Source organism: Fringilla coelebs (assembly GCF_963513975.1).
Source record: "Fringilla coelebs genome assembly, chromosome: 7".
Classification (NCBI taxonomy): domain Eukaryota; kingdom Metazoa; phylum Chordata; class Aves; order Passeriformes; family Fringillidae; genus Fringilla; species Fringilla coelebs.
The window spans coordinates 33331557-33355884 of record NC_140035.1 but is presented as its reverse complement, the minus strand read 5'-3'; the positions used below and the strand labels follow the sequence as shown (position 1 = coordinate 33355884).

The 24328-nt window shown below is 43.2% G+C and overlaps 1 protein-coding gene across 2 annotated transcripts; it reads right to left on the bottom strand.

The window, feature by feature from the left end:
* Positions 1-2772: 2772 nt before the first annotated feature.
* FRZB (frizzled related protein) lies at positions 2773-24328 on the bottom strand. Of its 2 annotated transcripts, XM_084209300.1 has the most exons (6): positions 23873-24328; positions 15027-15074; positions 9977-10042; positions 7571-7775; positions 7304-7367; positions 2773-3878 (listed from the first exon to the last, which is right to left on the bottom strand). In XM_084209300.1, exons 1-6 carry the CDS (start codon positions 24324-24326, stop codon positions 3777-3779), a joined length of 939 nt encoding a protein of 312 aa, XP_084065426.1. In that variant the 5' UTR covers positions 24327-24328; the 3' UTR covers positions 2773-3776. The 2 variants fall into 2 exon arrangements, with proteins under 2 accessions (XP_084065426.1, XP_084065427.1); XM_084209301.1 differs by lacking the exon at positions 15027-15074.

Here is a 24328-nt window from a genome sequence, read left to right as displayed (position 1 = left end):
GTTAACTCAGAAATTTGGTTTTCTTGGCTTTTTGTGCAGCAGATTTTCTTTCTCACATTAACTGATATTCACTGAGTACTTAAAAAAAATCCAAAGCCCAATAATTAAATAGGATTAACAATATGCTTGATAGGATTTGCTGATCCAGTGATGGTGCTCACCTTGCTGTACTTACTGTGACCACCACAGGCAGAGCTGTAGCACGTCTGGAGAACACAGGAACCAGGCAATGGTGTGGATGAGAAAGGAAGCACCAAGCTACCATCTCCAAAACGGATCACAGCGATGTTTCCAAATGGGAACAGCTATGTTGCTGCTTAAGTAACCTTTATTCTTCTAACTCAGCATCCTCTTTGAAAGTCCTGCAGCTCCACAGCAGCTGCTGCAGTGCCTTGGATGCAGCAGGTGGGTGGGATGCAGCAGGAGCTGATGTGTGCCTGGTGTGGGCTGAGGGGCTGCATTCAGGGCTCTGTCACCTTGTGCTGTGCCCAGGTGTTGTGGAGCAGAGTTCTTCCCCCTCCCCACACGGGCCAGAGGGCTGGGAGCAGGAGGGAGGAAGGCCCAGGGGTTAGGATGGAGGAGAGCCTGGGTGCAGGATGCAGGAGAAACTGGGAAATTAGGAAAGAGGAGAGCCTGGACCAGCTCAGCCTCTCTGAGGGCACTGGGAGCAGAGCCAGTGCTGGACCCACAGCTCAGCCTGGCATGCAGCCCTGCAGAAACTGCAAAGTTGTGAAATCTGTCTGCTTTGGGGTTTTTTCCCTTCCCTTGCTGTACCTGTGTGATGGTTCTTGGGGGCTCCTCCATCAGGCAAACATTTTTTGCAGTCAACACTCCACTTCCTTTGCAGCTGAGCAACGTGACTTTGCACAAACCAAACTTTTAGAACATACCTGGCTTTGTGTTTGCATAAGTTAATAAAACTGGAGGACCAAAAAACATTACAAATTGAAGCAAAGTCACACCCCAAGTGGATGTCTTTGAAAACACTGTGCTGAGGGCTGTGTGCTTCTACAGAAGAATGTGCTATATAGAGCATTTTTGACAGTTTAATGTAGGGTCACATCAAAAATGGGCACAAAAAGGGCAGAAAAGGATTTCCTGGGGAAGAAGCAAGAAAATAATGTACAACTATGTCAAATTAATAAGACTATAACTTAAATAAAGTCACTTTAAAACACCAGTGGAGTAGTCCAGCTTGTCACAAAGCCCTCAGGGATGTGGTAAAGCAGTAAGTGCACCTTTAGAGCAACAGAGCACTTCAGTGTGCTCCAGGCCACAAAACACCTGTGTGAGAGATACTGCTCAAAGCTATTGAAATAATTGATATTGAAATATCCATATTATAAAATATTGATGTTGTGCCATCAGTATCTCATTGGTCCCTGGATTGATCATTTCTACACTCAGCACAAGTGAGTCTGGGTGGTGCTGCAGAGGTTCAGTCACTGAAATCACTGTGATGGGGTAAAAGCAGTGCCAGAGTTTGTAAAAGGCTCCTCAGTTAATTAAGGGATTGTGAAAAATGCCTCTTGCCTCTTCCAAGGAGCCCATCATGCCACCCTCATTTTTCATGTGCTAATGAAAAATGCTTAATACCTCTGGAAAAATACCAATCTGGTGGCTTCCAGTTAGGGAAATATTTTCACTGTAACATCATGACATGTGTGACAGTTACAAATGCTGCCCATTTTTCTCTTACTGAGGCTTTAAAGTGCAGCACTGTGCTCTGCTCAGGCAATTTTTAATACAACTAATGTCAGTACTGAGTGGCAACTGGATTAAATAAAGGTGGCTGTTAATCACAAAGAAATGGCATGGGACAGGCCACCTTCAGAAGTGGTGGCTAGCAAAGGGTAAACTCCCAGCTGTCTGGGGATTTTCCACATCTTTAACAGGGTTTTATGATTTCACAGCTCTTTTCATAGCAGAACACAATGTGCAGAGTGGTGACTGCTGACCCTGTGATTCCAGCACTCATCTATGGGACTTCAGTGGGTGCTTTGGGGTAAATAATGAGGTTTTAAACATTATTTAATGAGCTATACACAACTTAACAAATGGTTCTGTTATTTACCAACTCAGTAGAAATGCTTGTTAAAGTCACCATCCCTGCAGGTCCTCAAGAAAAGACTGGACATGGCACTTAGTGCTCTGGTCTAGTTGACATGGTGGAGATCAATCAAAGCTTGGATTTGATGATCCTGGAGGTCTTTTCCAACCTAAACAATTCTGTGATCTGTGTAAATCTGAGAAAATACTGAGGATTTAATATCTGGAGGATTAATATCCTTCTGCCACCTTTCAGAACCAATCTTTCCCTTAAATTATCCCTTTATTTTTAATAATAAATAAAAACTTGAGTGTTGAAGGATGTTGTTCTTAATCAACTTTCTTGGTATCTAGCCCAAGGGAAAACCTGTCCCAAGACTGCTGGTTATTAACTGAAATCTTAAAACAGCATTATTACAGTATTCCCAAATACTTCTGCCCTATTTATCATCATCATATTTTCAAACCACCCAACAACTCAACACTATTTTCTTATGAAAGACAGCCCTAGTGTACTAAAGACAGTACTGACAGCTAGAACACAGCAGTTGTTTGCTCTTTATAACTAGAGCTGGGTCCCCTCTGCAGACTATGCCAAAGAAGATTGTTCTTTGATGTACCTCATTTTAATTTCTTTTAAGCATGGGAGAGTAGAAAAACAAACATAATTTCCAATATGTTGGCACCATCTGCAAAGCAGATGTGTATTAAAGCACAAAAAATAAGGGTTTGTTTTGTTTTGTTTTTATATTTTCTATTTTCAAGGCTAGTATTAGCAATATGATGTTGGTTCAGAAGTCAGGTAAGGTCTGTGGTTGGCAACTACAATTCTTTTATTGGACATATGTTACTGAGCATTGAACACTTGTTTATGTAGGCACGGATTTAAGAATAACACCACAAAATCAAAAGGCTAAACTGCAGACCTGTACTGAGAAGCAGGCCTGGTGAGTCTGTCTACTCCTATAACTCAGCTGAGAAAAGGGGAAAAAAACTGCCATTATAAGAGAAGAAGCATGAATTTAGTTATAAATTATGGTTACAGAACTAGATAATAATAATATTTCCTTCAAGGTCCAAAGCACTGGAAAAACCAGGTTCCCTGTGTACACGTACATTGTGCTTGTTGCAGGAAATACTTAGACTCTGCCTTATGCAAGTGGTTTATCTGTAAGAAAACTTAATAAAGCTGTACTGATTCAAACAGTTCTCTTAGCAAAAGAAAAAAAATATGTATTTCAGAATTATATTTCAGAATAAAAAATTATACACTTAAACCCAGATAACAACCTACCCAAAGTTTCAGCAAACAGTGACCGAGAAAGAGTGAACAGGGAAAGCCAGTGTGAGTCATGACTTTAAGCAATGGCCTTTGCCAGATTTCATTCCTGTTTGCCTCAGAATTCTCTCCCAAAGAAGATTTAGGAGATAAAAAGGTAAACCGAACATATCCTTGTCTTTCTTCATCTCATAAGGGCAGTTTTCTACATTTCTTAACAACAGAAAAAAAAAAAAATACATTTCCAGAACTTGCACATATCCAAAAAGAAAAAGGCGGAGAACAAAGAGGGAGAACAAAACCTAATAAAAGCTAAAACATGACTTTGTAGTAAACAATAGAATATAACGTGCAATAGTGCAATTTCTCCTTTGCTGCTCCAACAACGAAGCCTCGGCAGACAGTCAGGCAGTCCCCTGCATGCCAGCATCCCTCGGCGGGCGCACGCCTAGCTGCGAGCCTGCCGCGCTCCGCCGGGCCGCGGGGCCGCCGCGCTGGGGCCGGGCTCGGCCCGCGCCCTGCCCGCCTGCCGCAGCTTCTGGTCCCAGCGCTGCGGGGAAGGCACAGCTGTCAGCACAGATACGGGGTACCCGAGACACGGGGGTACCCGAGACACGGGGGTGACCGGAGAGACACGGGGGTACCCGAGAGACACGGGGGTACCCGAGAGACACGGGGGATACCAGAGAGACCCGGCAGATACCAGAGAGACCCGGGGGATACCAGAGAGACCCGGGGGATACCAGAGAGACAAAGGGATTACCTGAGAGACACAGGGGTGACCTGAGAGACACAGGGGTCACCAGAGAGACAGAAGGGTGACTTGAGAGTCACAGGGATTACACAGAGAGTCACAGAATTACCAGAGAGTCACAGGAATTACCTGAGAGACACAGAGGTCACCAGAGAGACACAGGAATTACCTGAGAGTCACAGGAATTACCTGAGAGATTGCAAAAATTACCTGAGAGTCACAGGGGTTACCAGAGAGACACGGGGGTCACCAGAGAGACAGGGGTCACCAGAGAGACACAGGGGTTACCAGAGAGACACAGGGGTTACCAGAGAGATTGCAGGAATTACCAGAGAGTCACAGGAATTACCTGAGAGACACAGGGGTGACCTGAGAGACACAGCGGTCACCAGAGACACACAGGAATTACCTGAGAGTCACAGGAATTACCTGAGAGACACAGGAATTACCTGAGTCACAGGGATTACCAGAGAGATTGCAAAAATTACCTGAGAGTCACAGGGATTACACAGAGAGTCACAGGGGTTACCAGAGAGTCACAGGGGTTACCAGGGAGACACAGGAATTACCTCAGAATCACAGGGGTTACCTGAGAGTCACAGGGGTTACCTGAGAGTCACAGGGGTTACCTGAGAGTCACAGGGGTTACCTGAGAGTTTACAGGGATTACCAGAGAGTTACAGAAATGACCTAAGAGATTACAGGAATAACCAGAGAGTTACAGGAATTACCAGAGAGGAATTACTAGAGAGCTCACAGGAATTACCAGAGATTGCAGGGATTACCTGAGAGTCACAGGAATTACCAGAGAGTTATAGGAATTACCAGAGAGCTCACAGGAATTATCAGAGAGTTTACAGGGATTACCAGAGAGATTGCAGGAATTATCAGAGGTTATAAGAGTTACCAGAGAGTTATAGAAATTACCTGAGAGATTACAGGGATTACCAGAGAGTCACAGAAATTACCTGAGAGTCACAGGAATTACCAGAGAGTTACAGGAATTGCCTGAGAGTCACAGGAATTACTAAAGAGCTTACAGAAATTACCAGAGAGTTACAGGGTTTACCTGAGAGTTACAGAAATTACCAGAGAGATTGCAGGAACTACCTGAGAGTTTACAGGGATTACCAGAGAGTTACAGAAATTACCTAAGAGATTACAGGAATAACTAGAGAGTTACAGGAATTACCAGAGAGGCTACAGGAATTACTAGAGAGCTCACAGGAATTCCCAGAGAGCTCACAGGAATTACCAGAGAGATTGCAGGAATTATCAGAGGTTACAAGAGTTACCAGAGAGTTATAGAAATTACCTGAGAGATTACAGGAATAACCAGAGAGTTACAGGAATTATCAAAGAGGCTACAGGAATAACCAGAGAGTTACAGAAATTACCAGAGAGCTCACAGGAATTACTAGAGAGCTCACAGGAATTCCCAGAGAGGCTAGAGATGCACCTGTTCACATGTTTCACACAGAAAATGTGTTCACAAACAGCAGCAAAAGCTGCTATGGCTGTTTCCACCATGTTACCCTGCGCTGGGCTCAAGGGTGCAATGAGAGCTTATTGGGAAAAGTCCCCATTTAAATGTTAAACATTTAAAAATTCCCATTTAGACAGGGAAACTGTTTCCTGGCTTTCCTGCAGCCTCTGTGAATGAAGAGTGTGATCCAAGGCTTCAGCACAACACACTCACCTTGGAAATAATAACATTTAAATAAAGCCATTTGTGCAGTTTTTGGGGAAGCAGGATGAAAAAAACAGTTAAGGGGGCTTTGTTCATTCAAAAAAATTATTATTATTTGTTTTTATGTTTGCAGGCAATAGCTATCGCAGTAAAAAAAATAAAAAAGACATAACAAATATAGTTTGCACAACTGTTGATGCTCTTGGAAAGGAAGATGATGATGAGAAGTGGGTGGTGATGTGGCAGGGTCCTCAACATCCCCAGGCAGGATGTGAGGGCAGAGGCAGCAGGTTACAGACAATAAGGAAGGGAGAAAGTAAGTGTGTTCCCCCAAAAAAATTCCAACAAATTATGTTAGCACCCAAGAGCTGAAACTGAGCAGAAGTCAGCCCATGGCAGCTAAATGATATTTTCTCTGTGGCAATGGATTTCCCAGGGTTCTGCCAAATCAAACAACAACTTGAAATAAGATCCCTGTAGCTTTCACTCCTGTAATCTCCATGGATGTGAGAAATGTGCACAGAAAATCCTGCTTTTACAAACACAATAGTATTTTCCTGCCAGTGACCCTCACACTGATGAAGAAAGTGCTGAGTGGAGGAGAAGACTGGTTTGCACAGGCACAAGCATTATGGCAAACGAATGGCTGAGAAATTGTGTCAAAATAAGAATATTCTGTGTAAAGTGACACCCCTGAAAATGTCAGAACCACTGATACTTTGCAGTGCATCAAAACATAAAAAGGTAATCCTCCCAGAACCTGGAAGGCATTAGAAAATATTTAAGTAAGAAAAAAACAGAATATATTTTCATATAGAGAGCTGGGGTTACTCAGCCTGGAGAAGGCTTCAGGGAGATCTTAGAGGACCTTCCAATACCTAAAGGGGCTACAGGAGAGATGGGGAAGGACTCTCTACAAGAGCATGTAATGACAGGACAAGGGGTAATGGCTTTATAGTGACAGAAATTGGATTAGATCAGATTAGATTATACAAAATACAGGGAAGAAATTCTTGGCTGTGAGGGTGGGCAGGCCCTGGCACAGGCTGCCCAGAGGAGCTGTGGCTGCCCCATCCCTGGAAGGGTCCAAGGCCAGGTTGGATGGGGCTTGGTGCAACCAAGGGGGATAGTGGAAGGCGTCCCTGCCCATGATTTAGTCTGAAAAACATTCGTAAAACCCCTTGGTCTATTTGGATTTTCTAAATTCATATCACAGCCCCAACTAAGCAGGCATGTGTTGTGGAATGCACAGCTTGCCCACAGAGTTAAAATACTCCTACTATCTGCTTTTTTGAGACAGAGGTTTTGACTGCTGCTACACTGGGATACTTTGGGGTAATGCAAAGTATCCCTTTAATTTACTCAGCATGCAGTTCTAAGTAATAAAGCAAATTACACACCAAGTTAGTTTCTGATACATGATATTCATTAACTGGAAGCAGCACATGAATATTCTTCCCTTATTTTGAAAAGACAGGTAGATGTTTTATGGCACCCACAGAATTTGGCTTCTGGTGAGGTATTTTCTTACCTTTATTTTTTTACCAAGACGTTCCTTCCACTTCTCAGCTATGGAGCCTTCCACCAAGAGTAACCTACACAACAGAGACACCTCCATCAAGAGGCCACACAACCCAACACACACAAGACTAACATCTCTGTGCCTGCAGAGAGCCTTGCCCTCCCTGAGCACCATGAAGGAGACCTACAGACACCCACACCAAGTTCTCCTTCCTTTTGGCTCTGACTTTCAGCTTTATGACAGCGGAACAGTCGAGGACAGCACAGGAGGAGTTACCTGGAGCGCTCCTCATCCTCGTAGCCCATAATGATGTATTCCTCATTGGCACTGAGGGGTGGGCACAGGCAGCCAGAATTTGTGTGGAGGTTTACAGTGTCCTTTGGGATGTTCACTAGGGAAGATTTCAGGATCTCCTTTACTTCCACTACCGCAGTGACATCGTGGCATTTCGTCTTCACCTCCTTCACTTTAGCCCGGATGACTGGGAGAGAGACACAAAGAGCATTGTTAGGAGCAGCAGATAATGCAGGTCACTCCCAAGCTGTTCTTGGTGACCTCTGGGATTAGTCTTTTGCATGGTCCTTCATCAGAAGCTTAGCTGAACTCCTGCAACGTCTCTGCCTCCATCTCTTCCCTTCACTACTTCACCCTCCACCAAGGAGGTCCAGGTAGCTCAGTGTGTCCCTCAATGACATGGTCAGGAGCAGGAGTTATGTACCAGCTGGATTTATGTCCTGTTTAAGTTGGGCTCTGACTTCCTTCCTTCCTACCTTTCTTCTTCACCCTTTCCATGCTAAATATATTAAATCTATTTCTTGTGTGCTCTCCCTTGAGCTGTGACTGTTCCCTCTCTGACTACCTGCAGTACAGAGAGCAAACTTTATCACTCTGAACCTTACACAAAAAGGGAATGTGCATTAAAACTTCTCATATCACTACTTCTGCTGGATGACAGGCCCTTACCTTTTCTATCATCTCCAGTGACCCAGAACTAATCTGCTCTGCTCTTTCTGAACTTCAAATGCTCCTGATCTTGACCCAATGACCTCTCTAATTGTTTCCTCTCTTGGCCTTTCTTTTTGCCTCAAGTTGCACAGGAGGAAAGGCTGCCTTTCAAAGGCAAAGCTTTTCATTCTCTCAGGGTGACCAGTGAACTGATACCACATACAAATGCAAAGCCAACCCAGAGGTCGTGCTCTAGAGAATGCCACATCATTCAAAAACTCCCTTTCCACACTATAAATAGGAGATACCCCAAATTCCAAATGTCTCCTATGTGAAAAAGGTAACATAGAAGAAAGAAAACCACGGATTTACACATCTCCTCACTTCACATGCATTGCCCATAACAGCCATTAACCAGCATGTATTGCAGGCACATTAAATACAAACACCAACTTGTGCATCTAGTATGCACAGTTTACCCTAAGGGATTCCCTTTTTCAAAACCTTTTAAGATCCCAAAATAAAATATTGCTTTAGTTTGGAGGTATTTCAAATGTCTTTTGAAAGCTATTTAATTTCAAAAGCTTGAGAAAATGGACAGGAGCATGCCCAATGACTCTGCCATATGCAGTTTCTGACTAGAGAATAGTCACCCTAATTTTTTGAAAAACAAATCCACCAAAACAACATAAAACTAACTATTGACCAAAAAAGTGTTCAAATACAGTTGTAATTTTTTAGTTTTTAACTATTTTTAAAAGAAGATTATCTGACTCTGGCTTTATAAATGTGCAATCCTAATAAATATTATACAACCACTACCATTTAAATAAAGCCTAAAATTTGGCTGAACCTAAGGCTCTTCACCTGATTATTGGGAAAAAAGGAAGTGTTGCATATTGGTAAAGCTTTATAAAATGAGGGCCTTGTAACCCTTGTAAAATCATGGCTCAGGGCTGCTACTTTGGCCAAGCAGAAGAGGACTGTGGCAGAGTGGCTCAGCTGAATTAGGGGTAGAAAAAGTTACATAACCATGGTGTGCTCACATTGTGGTGTGTGGTGGTTGGCTGGATGATGTCTGTTATGATTTAAAACTGTGTAACTGATAAGGCTTAACTTAAAAAGCCTGGTTTTTGTAATAAGGAAGGGCCCAACTGTTCAGTGCCTGTGATATGTATTCAGTGGTTTCACTGGCTTAATTTGCTTGAAACAAGCAGTATGAAGAAAAACATGAGCCTGGAGCTGTGACATGCCTGAAGAGCAGGACATGTGCACTTTTACAGGTGTTACTGACAGCATAACACAGCTGGCAAGATGCTCATTGCTGGCTTCAAAACACCAGAAGGAAAAGAACCTGTCAGATCTCATGCAGAGCTAGTGGGCATGAAAGCTGCCACAAACACACCCTTCTGCAAAAGCTGAGCATACTGGAAATCACAGAGGAAGCTCAGGCACAGCAGCCCCCAATGCCATGTTTGTTGCATCACTGCTCACACCAGAGAAGTACACAAACCCCAAATGCCTGCACTAAAACTGAAATAACAAAGATACCCTTGTAATAACATATCAAGCTAATCCCCTCCATCCTTCTAATCTGGAAACATTCCAGGCTACACCTTCCTCCTGCAATATTGGGTTACCAGCAGTAACAGTGAACTTTTTAGGCTTTTTTAGTGAGAAGTTGCCCCTTCCTGCAGCTTTAGAAGGGCTGGGAGCTGGCTGTGCAGCTGCTCTCACCATAGTTGTAGTTGTTACGTAGGTAGGTCTTCTGGGTAGCTTTCACAGGCTTGCACTTGCAGCGCTCTACAGAAACAGAAAGATTTGTTTAGAAAGAAAAAAAGCATGTGTTCAGTGACAATCTTCCCAAAATCTGGAGCTCACACAGTGTGGGAGCTGGATTCATAGAAAATAAATCCAATAAATAAATTTGATTGCTGTGTACAGTGAAGTACACAAAGTACTATTATTATTATTACTATTATTATTATTCTATTATTATTATTATTATTATTATTGCATATAAATTTATTTTGCAAAACTTTTTTAGCTAAGGTGTAAACCTTTATCTTTTAAATAAGTCATCTAACTATGATCTATCACCTGTTTTAATTTGATCTGTTAAATCTTGTTAAGCCAAGAAACACTTATAGTGTATTGTAATTAGGAAATAGTTGGCTTCTGATTAGTCCCAGGTAAAATAAAATAGATTAAAATGCAAGAAAAGAACATAGTCTCACACTTCCTGCAGTTTTAAGGCAGTATTGGCTGATTTTATGAATTTTAGAATGTGTTTTGTTAGTCTAGTTCTATTTCTCAATTATTGACATGCCCATGTTCTTATTGAAGAACCTCCTAGTCACCTTCACGCTTTTTAAATTTACATTTAAAAAGAACTGTTCAAAATGCTGCATTAGTCCTAATCACTATTTAGAGATACAGAAACTAACACAAAAATAATTTGATTGTGATGGTGTGAATTATAGCACCTGTACTGTCTCACCCTTTTCATGAGACTGAAAATGGAATAAAAGTTTTTAAAACACCATCTCTAAGCCAGAAGAGGGTTAAATCCAAAAACACCTAACAAAAATTTCACTGAACTGACTTGCTTATTACAGTGAAACACTAAAAACCACAGGGCATTCCTGGCCAGTTCTGCTGGAAGATGTGGAACTGTCCATGAGCCCTTAAATGTTTTTTAGGAGAAAACCTGACATACTGAAATTTTAAAAAAACCAACCCAAACCACAGCAGAACAACAAAGACACATGGACATGGAGTCTGGAGTGACAAAATCATCATTTTAAGCCAGTTCAATCCTGAGCTCACAGGTGCTGTAATTCCATCCTTGCAATGCTGCTCTCTCTTCTGTGCTAGACTTAAGGAATGCCCTCCTTTCTGTTCCTTTTATCATACAGACCATAAGAGAGACACAGAAAGAAAATACTGTGGCGGTGCATGACTGAGCATTATTTTGAATATTATCAGGTCAGTATCTCAGGTGAGTTTAGCAACCTGGGATGTTCTGGCTAGCAGGCATTCCCAGAAGAGTTGGCATTGGAAGGGACTTTTAAAGGCCACCCAGTCCAACCCCCTTGCAAATAAGCAGGGACATCTTCAGCTGCATCAGGCTGCTGAGAGCTCCATCCAATCCACCATGAGGAATGGTGTGAATTTTACACAATTTTATTATGACCCAGAAGTCCAAATTTAATAGAGAAAATAGAGAAATTCTTAGCCCTTGTGGCCAGAAGGATAGCCTTCAAAAAAACAACACAAATGAGCACTGTCAGAGCAGCATTTCCAAAGGTGCAGATGCCAGACAGCTGGGAACTCTAAGAGAGGTAAAAACATTTTCATTAGTGCCCAGGGAATGCTAATGCTGAAGCTCCAGAGCCACAGTGGTGGTCATTAACACCACTGGTATTTCAGGGCTGGTTGTTCTACTGCAAATATTTACTTTTTATTTTGCACCAGTGTCTAAGTGTGGTTTGGTAAAGTAATTTCAAACAGCAGATCCCAGTATTACATGTGCATCTATTTTGACATTTGATTTGGCATAAATGGAAGTAGATTTACTGCAGCTTATTTCTATACACTATCATTCTAAGTATCCATGCATATAAGCTAGTGATTTAGTTAAATCCAACATGAAGAGTCTGAAAAAGAACTTTTATTAGATTATATAAGATTCCTGCATATTAAAAAAAATTTAAATCGATGGAATCATTATGTTCCATTGGAAGAATTTCTGTAGTTGAAAATACAAAAAAACCAAAAACAAACACAGGAAAGAGGAAAACACTTCAAAAGAAAAGTATATTATTTCCTTGAATTTCAAACACATCCTCAGGATTCTATACACAGAGTCCTACAGACTTAAACTTTTCTATGTGTTTGTGTTGAAATAACAAAAGCAGAGAAGGGAAGTGATTTTTGGCTTCCCTTCTGCCTTTGTGAGCTCATGGATACAGCAGGCCAAAGGACAGCTGCCTTGGGACAGAGAATAGAAGATGTGCTCCTATGACCCAAGTTCACACAGGCACCTCAACAAGTCCAACAAGTGGCACACTGTAATGTTCTCCTGTTCTACAGAACTTTGCACTGTGTCCCAGGTGAAATAAAATAGACTAAATTGCAGCACAAGAACACAGTCTCACATTTCCTTCAGTTTTAAGGCAGTATTGGCTGATTTTATGAATTTTAGACTGTGTTTTGTTAGTCTAGTTCTATTTCTAAATTATTGCCATGCCCATGTGCTTGCTGAAGAACCTCCAAGTCACCCTCATGCTTTTTAAGTTTATATTTAACAGAACTGTTCAAAATGCTGCCTTATCCCTAATCACTATTTAGAGATACAGAAACTAACACAAAAGTCATTTGCCAAGGTCAGTTTCAAAGTCAGAGCCAGAACCAATTCCTCTCTCCCAGTCCCTGGTACAGTGATTTTTCAAGGATGGAAAATGTTGACCTTCCCCCAGGGAGTGGAAACACCCACAAAAGGTGGCTATAAAAATGTACTGCATCACCTGATGCTGAGGGAAAATCCCATCCCACCTGACAGCCTCCTCAGAAGCTGCCAGGAGTACCAGAAGAGCTCTGAGGGCACAACAATGGCATGTCCCAAGCACAGAGACAGGCAGCAGAGATTCCCACTGGCTTTGGCTGAGATCACAGCTAGCCAGTAAATCTTCTTTTCCAATAAATACAGGACTACAAACTGCTCAAAGTCTCTGTCTTTGAAAACTTCACTCTGTAAATGCCAAAAGACGTGGAGAGAATGGTTTTCCCCATGGATTGCTACCAAGAAACATCTGTGTCATCTTAAATAAATGTGCATGCATGATGGAAAACCTGGCTGCAATCTTGACCTGGCACTCAAACCTGGCAAACACCTCCCAGATAAAGAAAGGATAAAAAATAAACACTCTAGAAAATTTTATGAGAGACTTGAGGAGCATGTGATGAAGCAGAAAACAATGTACTTCACTGCCAACAGAGGTAAAAATGGTCTCCCAAAAAACCCCCATGCAGACTCAGAGGGAAGGTTTTGCAAGCAGACACTGACAGGGAAAAAAAGATGTCTCCAATAGGGATAACCCATGAGTACTGCTCCCTGTGACCATGCACAGCAGCACAAGCAGGAAAATGCAGAAAGCACAAAGATAAGAATGAGATTTCTTAAAAAAAAAAAAAAAAATCCATTTGCTACTTGCAAAACAAACAAAAAGTCTCACTACAAGTTTACTTTACTGAACACATAAATAAAGCCATTTTGAGACATGGCCTTTTAGGTGGTCCAACTGTGTTTGTCAGTTCAGACAGATGTAGCACAACGAACCAGAAATCCTGTTTGTACAGTAAAAGCAGATACTGCAGCAGCAATTACTCTGTGCATCCTTACCCTATTTTCTAGATGGGATTTTTTTAGGTCTGGTTTTGCTTTCAGCCATGGAAAAGCATCACAACAGGAACAATATGACTGAAACTTTCCTCTTTCACTGCAGGGTCACTCACTGGAATTACATGCCTATGGACAGGCAGCAGTAAAGATATTCCTCATTGTTTTGATTTAAGAGAGCATCCAGCTTTGCTTTCATACTCAAAGTGAAGCTTGTATGCTTTCTGTACAGTCCACATTGTGCATGAAATCCCAACTTTCTCAATGCCACACAATTGAAAATTGCTTCAAACTATCAAGATACTAACATTAGTAACAAATATCTTTAGCCAGTCTTCCCAACATGGTCCCATGCTCAAGACAATTTAAAGCAAAGCCTGTTAAGGGGTTTGCTTTTATGAGGCTTTTTTAACTGTACCTGGGCTTCTAGAGGGTATGCACTGTGATTTAAAGAACATTTTGCACAAATATAGCTGTTTTCACATTGGGACCTACTGATTAAAATTTTAATTTGTATTATAAACTGGGTATCACTAATATATTTTTGCAATTTGGTCACAGAGCTTAATGCTGAAATTACATCTATAGGTATCTAATGTTAGGTTCAACACCTTTTAGGTGTTTATGTTGTTGCAGTGAACATCAGTGCATACTGTAGCTCATCAGCATCTCTGCAGAAGGAAAGACATGGAGGTCAATGCTTGGGCTTCTAAGTCTCAATTTCTTGACAAAGATCTAAGAGGAGAACTTTGGATGGAATCATAATAAAATTCAAGGAAATCTATAGTCATTGGCTTGCATGAGCAAAAGATTCACATTCCTATAATTATTAGCCACCATCCTGGGCTTTGCTTCTTTGCATTGGCAAGTAGTGGTAATGCTCAAGTGCTTTTATTCAGTTTTATTCAGTTCCAGCAAAACCAAAACAGCAATAAAAAGCAACAGGGGACTTGCTGGAATAAAACCAGCCTCAGAAGGTGCCACCCTCAGCCTCCTCAGGCTAACAGGAGTATTGCCATTATCTACAAAAAGTACTGAATTTAATTTGGAAACTTTAAGGTCAAAATGAACCATTATCTTCACTGGTTTTGCCAAGAGAAAAATCAATTTAGTGATCAGTCTCTCTGTTCAAGACAAAACTTTTAATAAAATCAGCACAGCCTTCCTGCTTTGATGGACATTTTGAGGCTGAGCAGTCCCCAAATCCCACCTGCCCATGGAATGCAAAAGCAAAATCTACAGTATTCTCAGTCAAGACCAAGTATTTAAGTATCATTTATTACTCCACTTAGTTAAAGATTTGAAAGTCTACAGCTTATTATAGTTTTATAAAAATTATTATACAGTTTTATTACTTATTATACAGTTTTATAAAAATGTACTTACCAATGCCAGCACCTCTACAGTTGCCGTTATTAGAATCCATAGGGAAATCTGGCATGGATTTGTAAAATATGTAAAGAAATGTTAGTATTTTTAATATTGGATTATTTCACTACACACACATGACAATGTTTTCTCTTTCTCTAATATTTAGTACGTGGAAACTTAATAACTTCACTAATAAACAGTTTGCAATACTCTAGAGGTCAATTCAGTAAAGTTGACACAATGTTTCACCCAAATTTCACCTGAATCCAGCACATCATGGTCAATGCTGAAGCAGACTAAATATCCCATTTCCATTGCTACAGACTGGCAGGTTTCAGACAAGGGTTGATATTTATGCCATGAATTTTGATTACCTACAGAAAACATGTGTAGTGTTTGCATTTAATTAGATGATGAAGGAGAAATTACTTTTGGGGATTTTTTTGGTTACTGAGGAAATCAAATCAACCAACCATAATCACACTGTTGAAGCAAATGCCAAAATAAATATTTCAGACCTTCCCCTCAGTTTAAAAACACACTGATTACTCTGAAGGACAGATAAGGAACAGAAGTTTAAAAAGGCACTCTGCCCAAAGAACTGCTTTCAGCCACATTCATAAGTGGACTGTGTCCCACATTAGTAAAATGCATCATTTCAAACCTATTTATTAAATCACACAATTTAATGGGTTTATACATATATTTAATCATGAAAAACAAGCATGTTAATGCATATAACCTTGAATGAGCTAAGGAGGACAAAATAAATGCAAGAGGAACAAGAACTGGGAGAGAGGCAGGACACTTCATTAGAATGGCACATAAAATGGAAAAACAAATGAGCTTTCAAAGAAAAAGTCCTTCTGTAATTTTGCAGACTTATTCATTTGTGCTGCTCTTCCAATTCTGGAATCTGGTATCCTACAATCAACTTTCTTAGATTCTTACATAATCATGGAGGCAACACTGCTGCCTTTGCAATGCAGAAGTGCAACAAAAGCTCCTCTCTTGCAGCCTGAGCTGTAAGGTTTTGGCTGTAAGACAGCCCAGGACACTCCTGATACTCAGTACTCATGATGACTTCAGATGTGTGGATTAAACTATAAGGGCTAGGTATATATATATTTATATTTATTTTATATATTTATATTTATATAATCACAAATTCTGTAAAACCTGTTTACAAAAAATTAATATTACCTAGCTAACCTTCTAATTTTGCCATCCTTGTTTAAAAAAAAAAATTAATCTCCACTTAATGAATACTTATACTACTCATAGCAACATGCAACTGTATTTACATAAATGAGGATGCAGCTAAATCACAGTCAGGGCAAGAGTAAAGCTGAAAAACAACTAATTCCCTCACATAATAATTGACTTTAAAAAAAATTGAGACTTCAGGAATAATTATTCTAACCAACATAAAGAGCAAAGGGTATAGAAAATAGCAAAGGAAGATTGAATAGATGCTCTTTAATATTCAATATCCTGTTGCTAATAAAACATCAGGTCAATTTTCTTGCAAAGAAAGATCCAAACTACCACAGGATCTTCATTTATAGAGAAAAAGCCCAACATTTTTATGGAATCAGTCTGATCTTTGCAATCAGGTACTTCCACAGAACCTCTGAATCTTCACCATGTTGCCCTGTAACAAGTCAAACTATCCAAGCTGGTTCTTTCTTACATGTTTGATTTTTATTATTCACCTGAGTTATTCTCAATGCATATTAAGAATGCATTTTATATTGCATCAAATGCATTCTGGTATTCCAGGATGTGATGAAAGAAGAATTGAAATGGTTTCCCTTTTGCAGATGGTAAACAAAAGGACAACCACATTTCTGATTCTTCCCCTCCTGGGTCAGTTATCTGTTGTCTTGTTTTTTCAGCCAAGCTGCAGCTTTAAGTCTACAATTCCTTCTGATGTGGTAAAAGCATAGAGAGAGGTCTGTGGCCTGATAATCCTCCCATCTGCTCCAGCTACAGACAAAACATCAGCAGAACGCTCCAGCCAGCAGCCACAGAGAGGTGGCCATGTAGTGTACCTAGGGCTGGCCTCGGATGTTTCCCCACTCTGGGCACCAAAATCCCTGCAGAAAAAGCTCTCCACATCCACTGCCCCTCTCACTCAGCTGCCTTGGCCACCTTTCAGGTCTTCTCAAAGGCTATCTGTGTATGACCAAGCCAACTCCTCTGGTTTTTCAGTTGGCCCAGCAAGCTAAAATTCCCACCAAAACAGGTATTTCAGGGATAGTTTGTTCATAGCTTCAAAGCACATTCCCCATTCCATCAAAATTGTTACTGGGGACAGAAAAAAATCTTCATCATGGAGAAGACAAGCAAAGTATCACATCAAATGCTTACCATTCCCATCCACAGAAGGAAAAAGCAGCCTTGAAGTGCACTGTCCCCACTTAAACCAAGGATGGATCCAAGCAGGCATGACTTCATGGTGTTTGAGCAAACCTAGTCCAACCCACACTGAAATTACACTTCAAAATAAACCAGAGCCCAGTAAAGGGCTCACAGCCTTCCCTGGCCCAGGTGGAGTATGACACCTATGGGTATGGGCTGAGGAACTGTCCTTGGAGCTCACACCAACACGAGGAGAACCAGTGAGCACTTGGTGTGGGCAGTATAGACATGCAAACAAGCATGGAACTGACCTGCTCTACCAGATGTTCCCACACACTCTTAGGTACACAACTTATTTTTACCCAAATTACAGCACAGCACAGCCTCGAGGCATCTGCTAACTCTGCACTGCCAGGTCACCTGTCCCACCCCAAAGCAGAATCAGCTGTGTGTGCAGCCAGAGCAATTCAGACCCTGTGTGCAGAGCAGCCATGAAGGGAAGTGCCTCCTGTTTGTGTGCCTGCACAAAGGCAGCAGGACAGCCTGAGTCACAGCCATGGGTGAGCACAGCAGGGGTGAACTGGCACCAATACATCAGTTCATAGTTCATTTTGGACTTGGGAGGGCTTGGGTCAGGCAAGTGTTGACCCTGCCTGCATGCTTATCCTTTCCAAAGCACTCGTGCCTATTCAGGGATGACTGGTTTCTGCAGATGGACAGGAGCATGGGCTTATGGAGGGGACTGGAGACCTCTGGCACTCAGTGACAGCTCTCTGGAAACCCTCCTCACTTCTCTGACCCTTTCCCCAGTTAAACTCTTACAGTCTGGTCCCTGCTTACCTACCAGACAGGAGACGGGAAGAGGGTCCAGGCCAGGCCTGCCACCAGCTACTTGTCAGGTCTCAGGGGTGTGTGAGCACCCACCCAACCCCTCTGAAATCCAGCCCCTGTCCCCAGCAGCCCCAGGGACAAAGGCCTCTCTCCACCAAGCTGAGACCTTCAGCTGCAACACAGACAGAGGGAGGGGGAAAAAAAGCTATTAAAAATCCCCCAAACAACTCACTTCTTATTGTTCCACATCTCTTCATGGGCAAACTCTCTGCCAAGTTCTGTCTATGCAAAGCAATCTTTCTGAAATAAATACCTGTCAGTGATGGTTAGCTGGATTGCCAAAGAGGGGAATATTATCCAGACATCCAATCCAGAAGTTTCCTATTAAATTTTGTTTAGGAGCAGGGGACAAATCCAAACTGTTTTTTCCAATATGCCATCCTAATTAACTGCTTTACAGAGGGACTCTATATAAAAAAAAACAACAAAACAAAACACTAAGAAGGAGAGCTAAATAAAAGCCACTTACACAGTAAGTGTACAAAATAACAGTGCCTGCAACCACAGATTTAGATGAGAGGTTTGGAACAGAGAAACAACTTGCTAATACCTAGTTTTGAGCAAACATCTTTCCTATACCACTGTTTAAATAAAAAATGTTAAAAGGCAGAGGAAGGCAAAAAATAACACGATCCTGATCGTTATTATTAAAGAATATGGCCCAGCTATTACTGAAGCCACTCCAGGCACTGTGCTCCAAAGAACTAAACCATAGCCAGTGGCTGCTGCTTGGGCATCTTCTTCAGATTGAGATATCTGTAAGCCCTATTAATTAAGAAACCCTTCCACAATGCATAAATTCACAGTCATTTACTTCAGCCATTAATACAGAGAGGATCTTTGCTAATTTGGTTGCAGAAACATGCACGGAAAGGCAAGTGATAAGCAAATTTATTCTAGTTAACATTTAATACAAAGAACTCTTAACTCCAAGTTGCAGAGCAGCCAGCAACATGGCTGTTCCACATAACATTTTATTCCTCATAAGAAATCCCACCAGGTTTTGGTGACATTTAATGGCCCAGGTATTGACTAAATGCTTAGGCTGTAAAATCCAGGGGACTCAGCCTACAAAGGCAGCTGAACTGTAGTAAGCACCTAACACCACTGGTGGTATCTTCATTACTGAGATTTAAATTCTCTTATTTACTTCTCCTGTCCTGTTTCAGGCTTGAACCTTGTAATAATTTTGTTATTTAACTGAGAAATTAGGCTGCTCCCAAGTTTCAGGCAAAGACCTAAACAAATCCCAACTTTATAAACTATAACCTGGGCATGACTGCTTGTCCTCAAGAGAATCTGTAACACTTCCCCAGCACTGCCATCCACATCAACTGCTCTAAGTACAGCTAGGCAAAGACTGAGTCAGAACAAATTTGATCTGGAGCTTGGAAAGCACTGTTTTGGAAATTAAGGTACATAAAAAACAAGCATGAGAAATGGCTTGTTCACTTGCCTTTTAAGCCTGCAATCCCAAATTAACATGCTGGGTTACTAGGAACTCATCCAGACAGACATGGAAGATTTGGGCAACATGGAGAAATCATGGGTTCACATATGATTTAAGAAAATAGGTGTCCATCATGTGAATAATCTGTAATTTTCTTTAATGATTAAGAGATGGTGTTTTTTAAAAAAAAAAAAAGTCCAAGTTCTCCTTAGACATCTTATGATAGTTTGGGTGTTAACTACACATGGTTGACACCTCGTGATGTGGCTTCCCTTTTCTCCAACATCTTATTAACAGGCAAACATGCTTTCAAGCTATGTTCTTATCTAAGTAAGATAAGGTGAGACAACCTGCCTGACAGATCTGACTTCCAATATGCACAGCAACCATCACATTCTTCTGGCTTTGTTGCTAGTTCCCTGTCCAAAACAGGAATAAACATTTCACTTGAGACAAACACTCTTCTAGGCAGTAGCAGCCACATGTCGAAGATGCTTTTTTAGTCAGCATCCCCATGCTAACACTGGCCACTTATAACCTGCAAAACTAAAGACAAGGTCCTGCCTCTGAAATTCTAGATTCGAGACAATTTTCTCTCTCAGCAGCTCCTGCTTCTTCACAGACCTAAGGAAGTTTGACAGGGCCCTGAATGAGGGAAGCAGATAATCTGATAGATTGGAGGAAGAATGAGCATATGCACAGGAAGAATGAAATAAATGGACCAAGTAATCAGGACCTCCCAGAGATGTAACACAGTTTATACCAATGTCTGCACACAACCACCTTTCACCTCCAAAAAGCCCAGGAGAGGGATGTGGGATAAATGCCATAGGAGACTTCCTAGCATGCACTAATCTGACACACAGGGTGTTGATGTATTGTCACGATGCTCTTTCATCCTCCCTCCTGGATGATGATTTGTTGGATCCTCCACAAAAAGCCAAATTATTCAGCACCACACTCACCTCCAGAACACCCACACCATGCCTGCAGCATCCCTCTGCTTTCTGGCCATAAAGGAACCCGGATGTTTCCCAAAGTGAATGAAAAATCAAGAAACATACACTTCCCAGATGTTTTAAGTCAGTCTCTGTAACTTGAGGAACTTAAGACCTCCCAGTCCACACTCCCACTCAGGTTTTAGAGACCAGCACAAGCCCAGGGGGTGTGCACAGCTATTCCTCTAACTGAGCCCAAAACACACCACTGTTATCAGCTTTCTCAATCACAGACAAAGCAGGCCCTTGGTGCTGTGACAGGAAGTGTCTGGAGCTTCCTCACACCTGGACTCAAATGGAGAAAGGTCCTAGAAGATGTCTGTAGTGGACTGTGCCTCAACAGCTGAAAGTGATCTTCTGAGATTTATCACAGATTTTACCAACCATAGTTCCTCCATACTTTGCAACAGGCACAGGCTACTGGGATGCAGGGACTATAACTGATGAAAACTGGGCTTGTGAACCCAGTCCCTGCTCTGACAAGGACAAATATCATCCTTAAGGCTGCTTCCTTATGGAAGGGACATGACAAATGTTCTAATGTTCACCAGCAATAATGCAGAAACCTCAAGAGAAAAGGAAACCGTAGAACTCTGTTACAGGTAGGAAAAGAATAAAAGCAAAAACAAGATTTCACTTCTGAAGAATACAAAAAGCCCCTTGTACAACAGAAAGCCACAAAACAATGGATTATATTTCTGCCCACTCTATTAGGTGCAGTTTACAGACAGCAGAAGGGGCTAGAATGTTGAGGAGAAAAATTAAAGCAAATAAGAGCAGGGATTCTACACACTACTCATCAGGCAGTTGGTTATTTATGTCTTCTACTGAGCTGCAATCTTTTATTTGGAGAATTGGATTTGAAAGTGTTCACCTTACCTCTTCCTAGAACAGGAATCCTTCCCTCTGCTTTCTAAAAGAACAGTTTTATTCCCTCAAGAAGGATTCTTTCAGTCTGGTGCATAATGCATCAGTTCAAAATATTCAGCCCAGAAATGAGAATGTCATCAGGTTCTCATTCACTGAAAGAGAGTTTTCATGGATCTGGCCCTGGAATCCCTCAAAGAGGTTATTGTACTGCTGAGGTCCTCAGAAATAGGTAACTCGGGGGGGATTTCAGCCAAGCTTCCTCCCTCCAGATTTGAATGTGATTGCTTTCAAATCGCTGCAGACCTGCCAAACCTTGCTCATGCTGGAGCCATTTTTAAGGTGGTTTTGAAAGCACCTCAATGCTGCAGAGAAAGGTGCTTGGTGTTCAAAACCACACCTCTCTCCAGAACTACCCCAGCAGGACTGCAGCGCTCAGAAAGCAGCAGCTGATGGCAAAAATAGATGGTTACGTTCATGGGCTGGGGAAAAAAGTAGGAAAAGGGAAGAGAGAAGCAGCTAGAAGTTAGAGATAGCAGTAATGACTGGAGATACGAGGGTATGGAGGTTTCAAGAGGTGCAGAGGGTAAGAGAATAGTCAGATATGGATTAGGGTTTGCCTGGCCTGTAAATAAATGGAGACAGAGAGAGCAGCTTACCTGGGAAGGCTGAGCTGGGGAGCACGGTCAGGAAACCGAAGCGTGATATTTTGTTAGGAGAAGAAAACAGGAATTACAGCGTTTGGCATTACTGGCAGGGGGATACATAAAGCAGTTAGTAGTGGGACAGAAGCACAGTAAAATACAGAGCTGAGTACAGCACGAAAAATCCCCCTTTCATTCCCAGGCCACTGCTGGGGGGGAACAGAGAGGTGAGATCCACTGCCTGTCAGTGATTTCCCAAAACCCAGCACTGCAGCTGTGGGCACTGAAGGAGACAGGTAGCAGCACAACAAGCTCTGGGGTGCATGGGGGCTGCTCTGCTCTGACCCCTCTGGTCTGCTCTCCCACCCCAGTACTGCTCTCCAAGTCTTCTGATGGAGAGGTCTGGCAGAGCCACCAGCACTGAAACTTTGCACCAAAGAAAATGGTAGCGTGGATCCACCAGCAGCAAATGCTTTCCTGAAAATACACAGGAACTGTAGTCACTTTGTAAAAGGTCAGAGCTCACTCGTGATAACCACCCACCAGCTTGCTTTAATTTTCTGTTCAATAGCTCCTTGTGTTCAATATCTCTGTGGTGCTCAGCTCACCACATTGGAGGGGTGTCCTGCCAACTCCTCCAGTCCAAAGGCAGCTGTGACAAGAGCAGGATCCCTGAGCCACAGCGGGCTTGTAGCATGGTCTGAGCAGTCAGCAGCCCTCACCTGACTGTGCAGAGATGCTCCTGCCTCGGACAGTGGTGCTGGATGGCAGCCAGACACCCAGCAGCAGCCATCCTGTGGGATCACAGTGAACTCAGCTGGTGAAACAGGATGCAGAGAGAAAGCTGAGCAGCTCCAGCAGCCCCTCTGAGGCCACAGTGGTCACACAGCATCAGGGCTTGGGTGCAGGATGCAGCGTTTGGCTGGCTTCAGGGATGTTGGGAACAAAACACAACGGAAGGCTGCACTTTGCTACACTTCTCACCTGCCTATAGTTCTATAGCCCAGGGACCTGCTGGGGAACCTGTACTTTTGCTGCTAACCGCTGAGATGAGCACGCTTTCTCCCCTCCACGTGTGCATGTGCCACCACTGGCGCAGAAGTGGCTGGGGAGACCCCGGCCCCCCAGCTCCTGCCTGGGGCTCCTCTGGGCACTGATCTTTCCCAGAATCTGTGGAGTGGTGGTCTTGTGTGGGAAGGGAGCAACCTGCTTTGGGAGGGAGCGGCTGGAGAGAAGCAGAGAGGAGCGGGGGGAGAGGGGGAGCCGGCAGCCAGGGGGCTGCCCCTCACTTGGATGGCTCTTCATTCTCTGCCAGCAATCGCTGCCGATGGATCCCCGGTAGAAGACCGGTATGGAAACGTTTCCCGTTCATGTGGAACGAGGGCTGCAGTTCCCACACTCGTACGCGCTCCCCAGAACGGTGGCGGGGCTGTCACTTGTCACACACACTCTGTGCCCAACAGCAAAACTTTTCCAGCAGCGACGCGGCTGCTAAAGGCAGAGAAAAGACAGCGAAAGAGCGGAGGGCAAAGCAGAGAGAATCCGAGAGAGCGGTCGGAGGGGAGGCAGGGCTGCCGGGCCGGCTGGGCTGCCCTCCCCGCCCGCCGCCCATTGTCCCCGCGGCGGTGCCGGTCCCCGCGCACTCACCCGCGCCCTCGGCGGTGACGATGGCCTCGGGGGAGATGCAGACCCCGCGGTCGTAGACGGGCAGCTCGTCGCAGGCCAGGCTGTCGGGCCAGGCGTGGCTGTAGCGGACCAGGACGGGCTCGCAGCCGGCGCGGGCGCGCTCGCAGACGGACTTGCAGGGCTTGATGGGCTCGTGCTGGAAGTCGATGGTGCAGATGGGCGCGTACATGGCGCAGAGGAAGAACAGAAGGTCGGGGCTGCAGTTGGTGCCCAGCAGCCCCTCGAACTGCTCCATGGCCAGCACGGCGTTGGCCTGCGTGCTGTGGTGCAGGTGGTTCGGCATCTTGGTCATGTTCCAAGGCAGCGGCTTGCACAGCGGGATGCGCACCGGCTCGCAGGCCGCCCCCCGCCCCGGCGGCGCCCGCCCCAGCAGCAGCAGCCCGGCCAGGGCCAGCACCGGCAGCCCCCGCCACATGC

Excerpts from the sequence above, each read along its gene's own strand:
- FRZB (XM_084209300.1), bottom strand. The coding sequence starts at position 24,326 with ATGTGGCGGGGGCTGCCGGTGCTGGCCCTGGCCGGGCTGCTGCTGCTG. Across the intron at positions 10,043-15,026 it reads CTGTAGAGGTGCTGGCATTG|AGCGCTGCAAGTGCAAGCCT; the intron begins GTAAGTACATTT and ends CTGTTTCTGTAG. Across the intron at positions 7,776-9,976 it reads ACGTAACAACTACAACTATG|TCATCCGGGCTAAAGTGAAG; the intron begins GTGAGAGCAGCT and ends TCTCTCTCCCAG.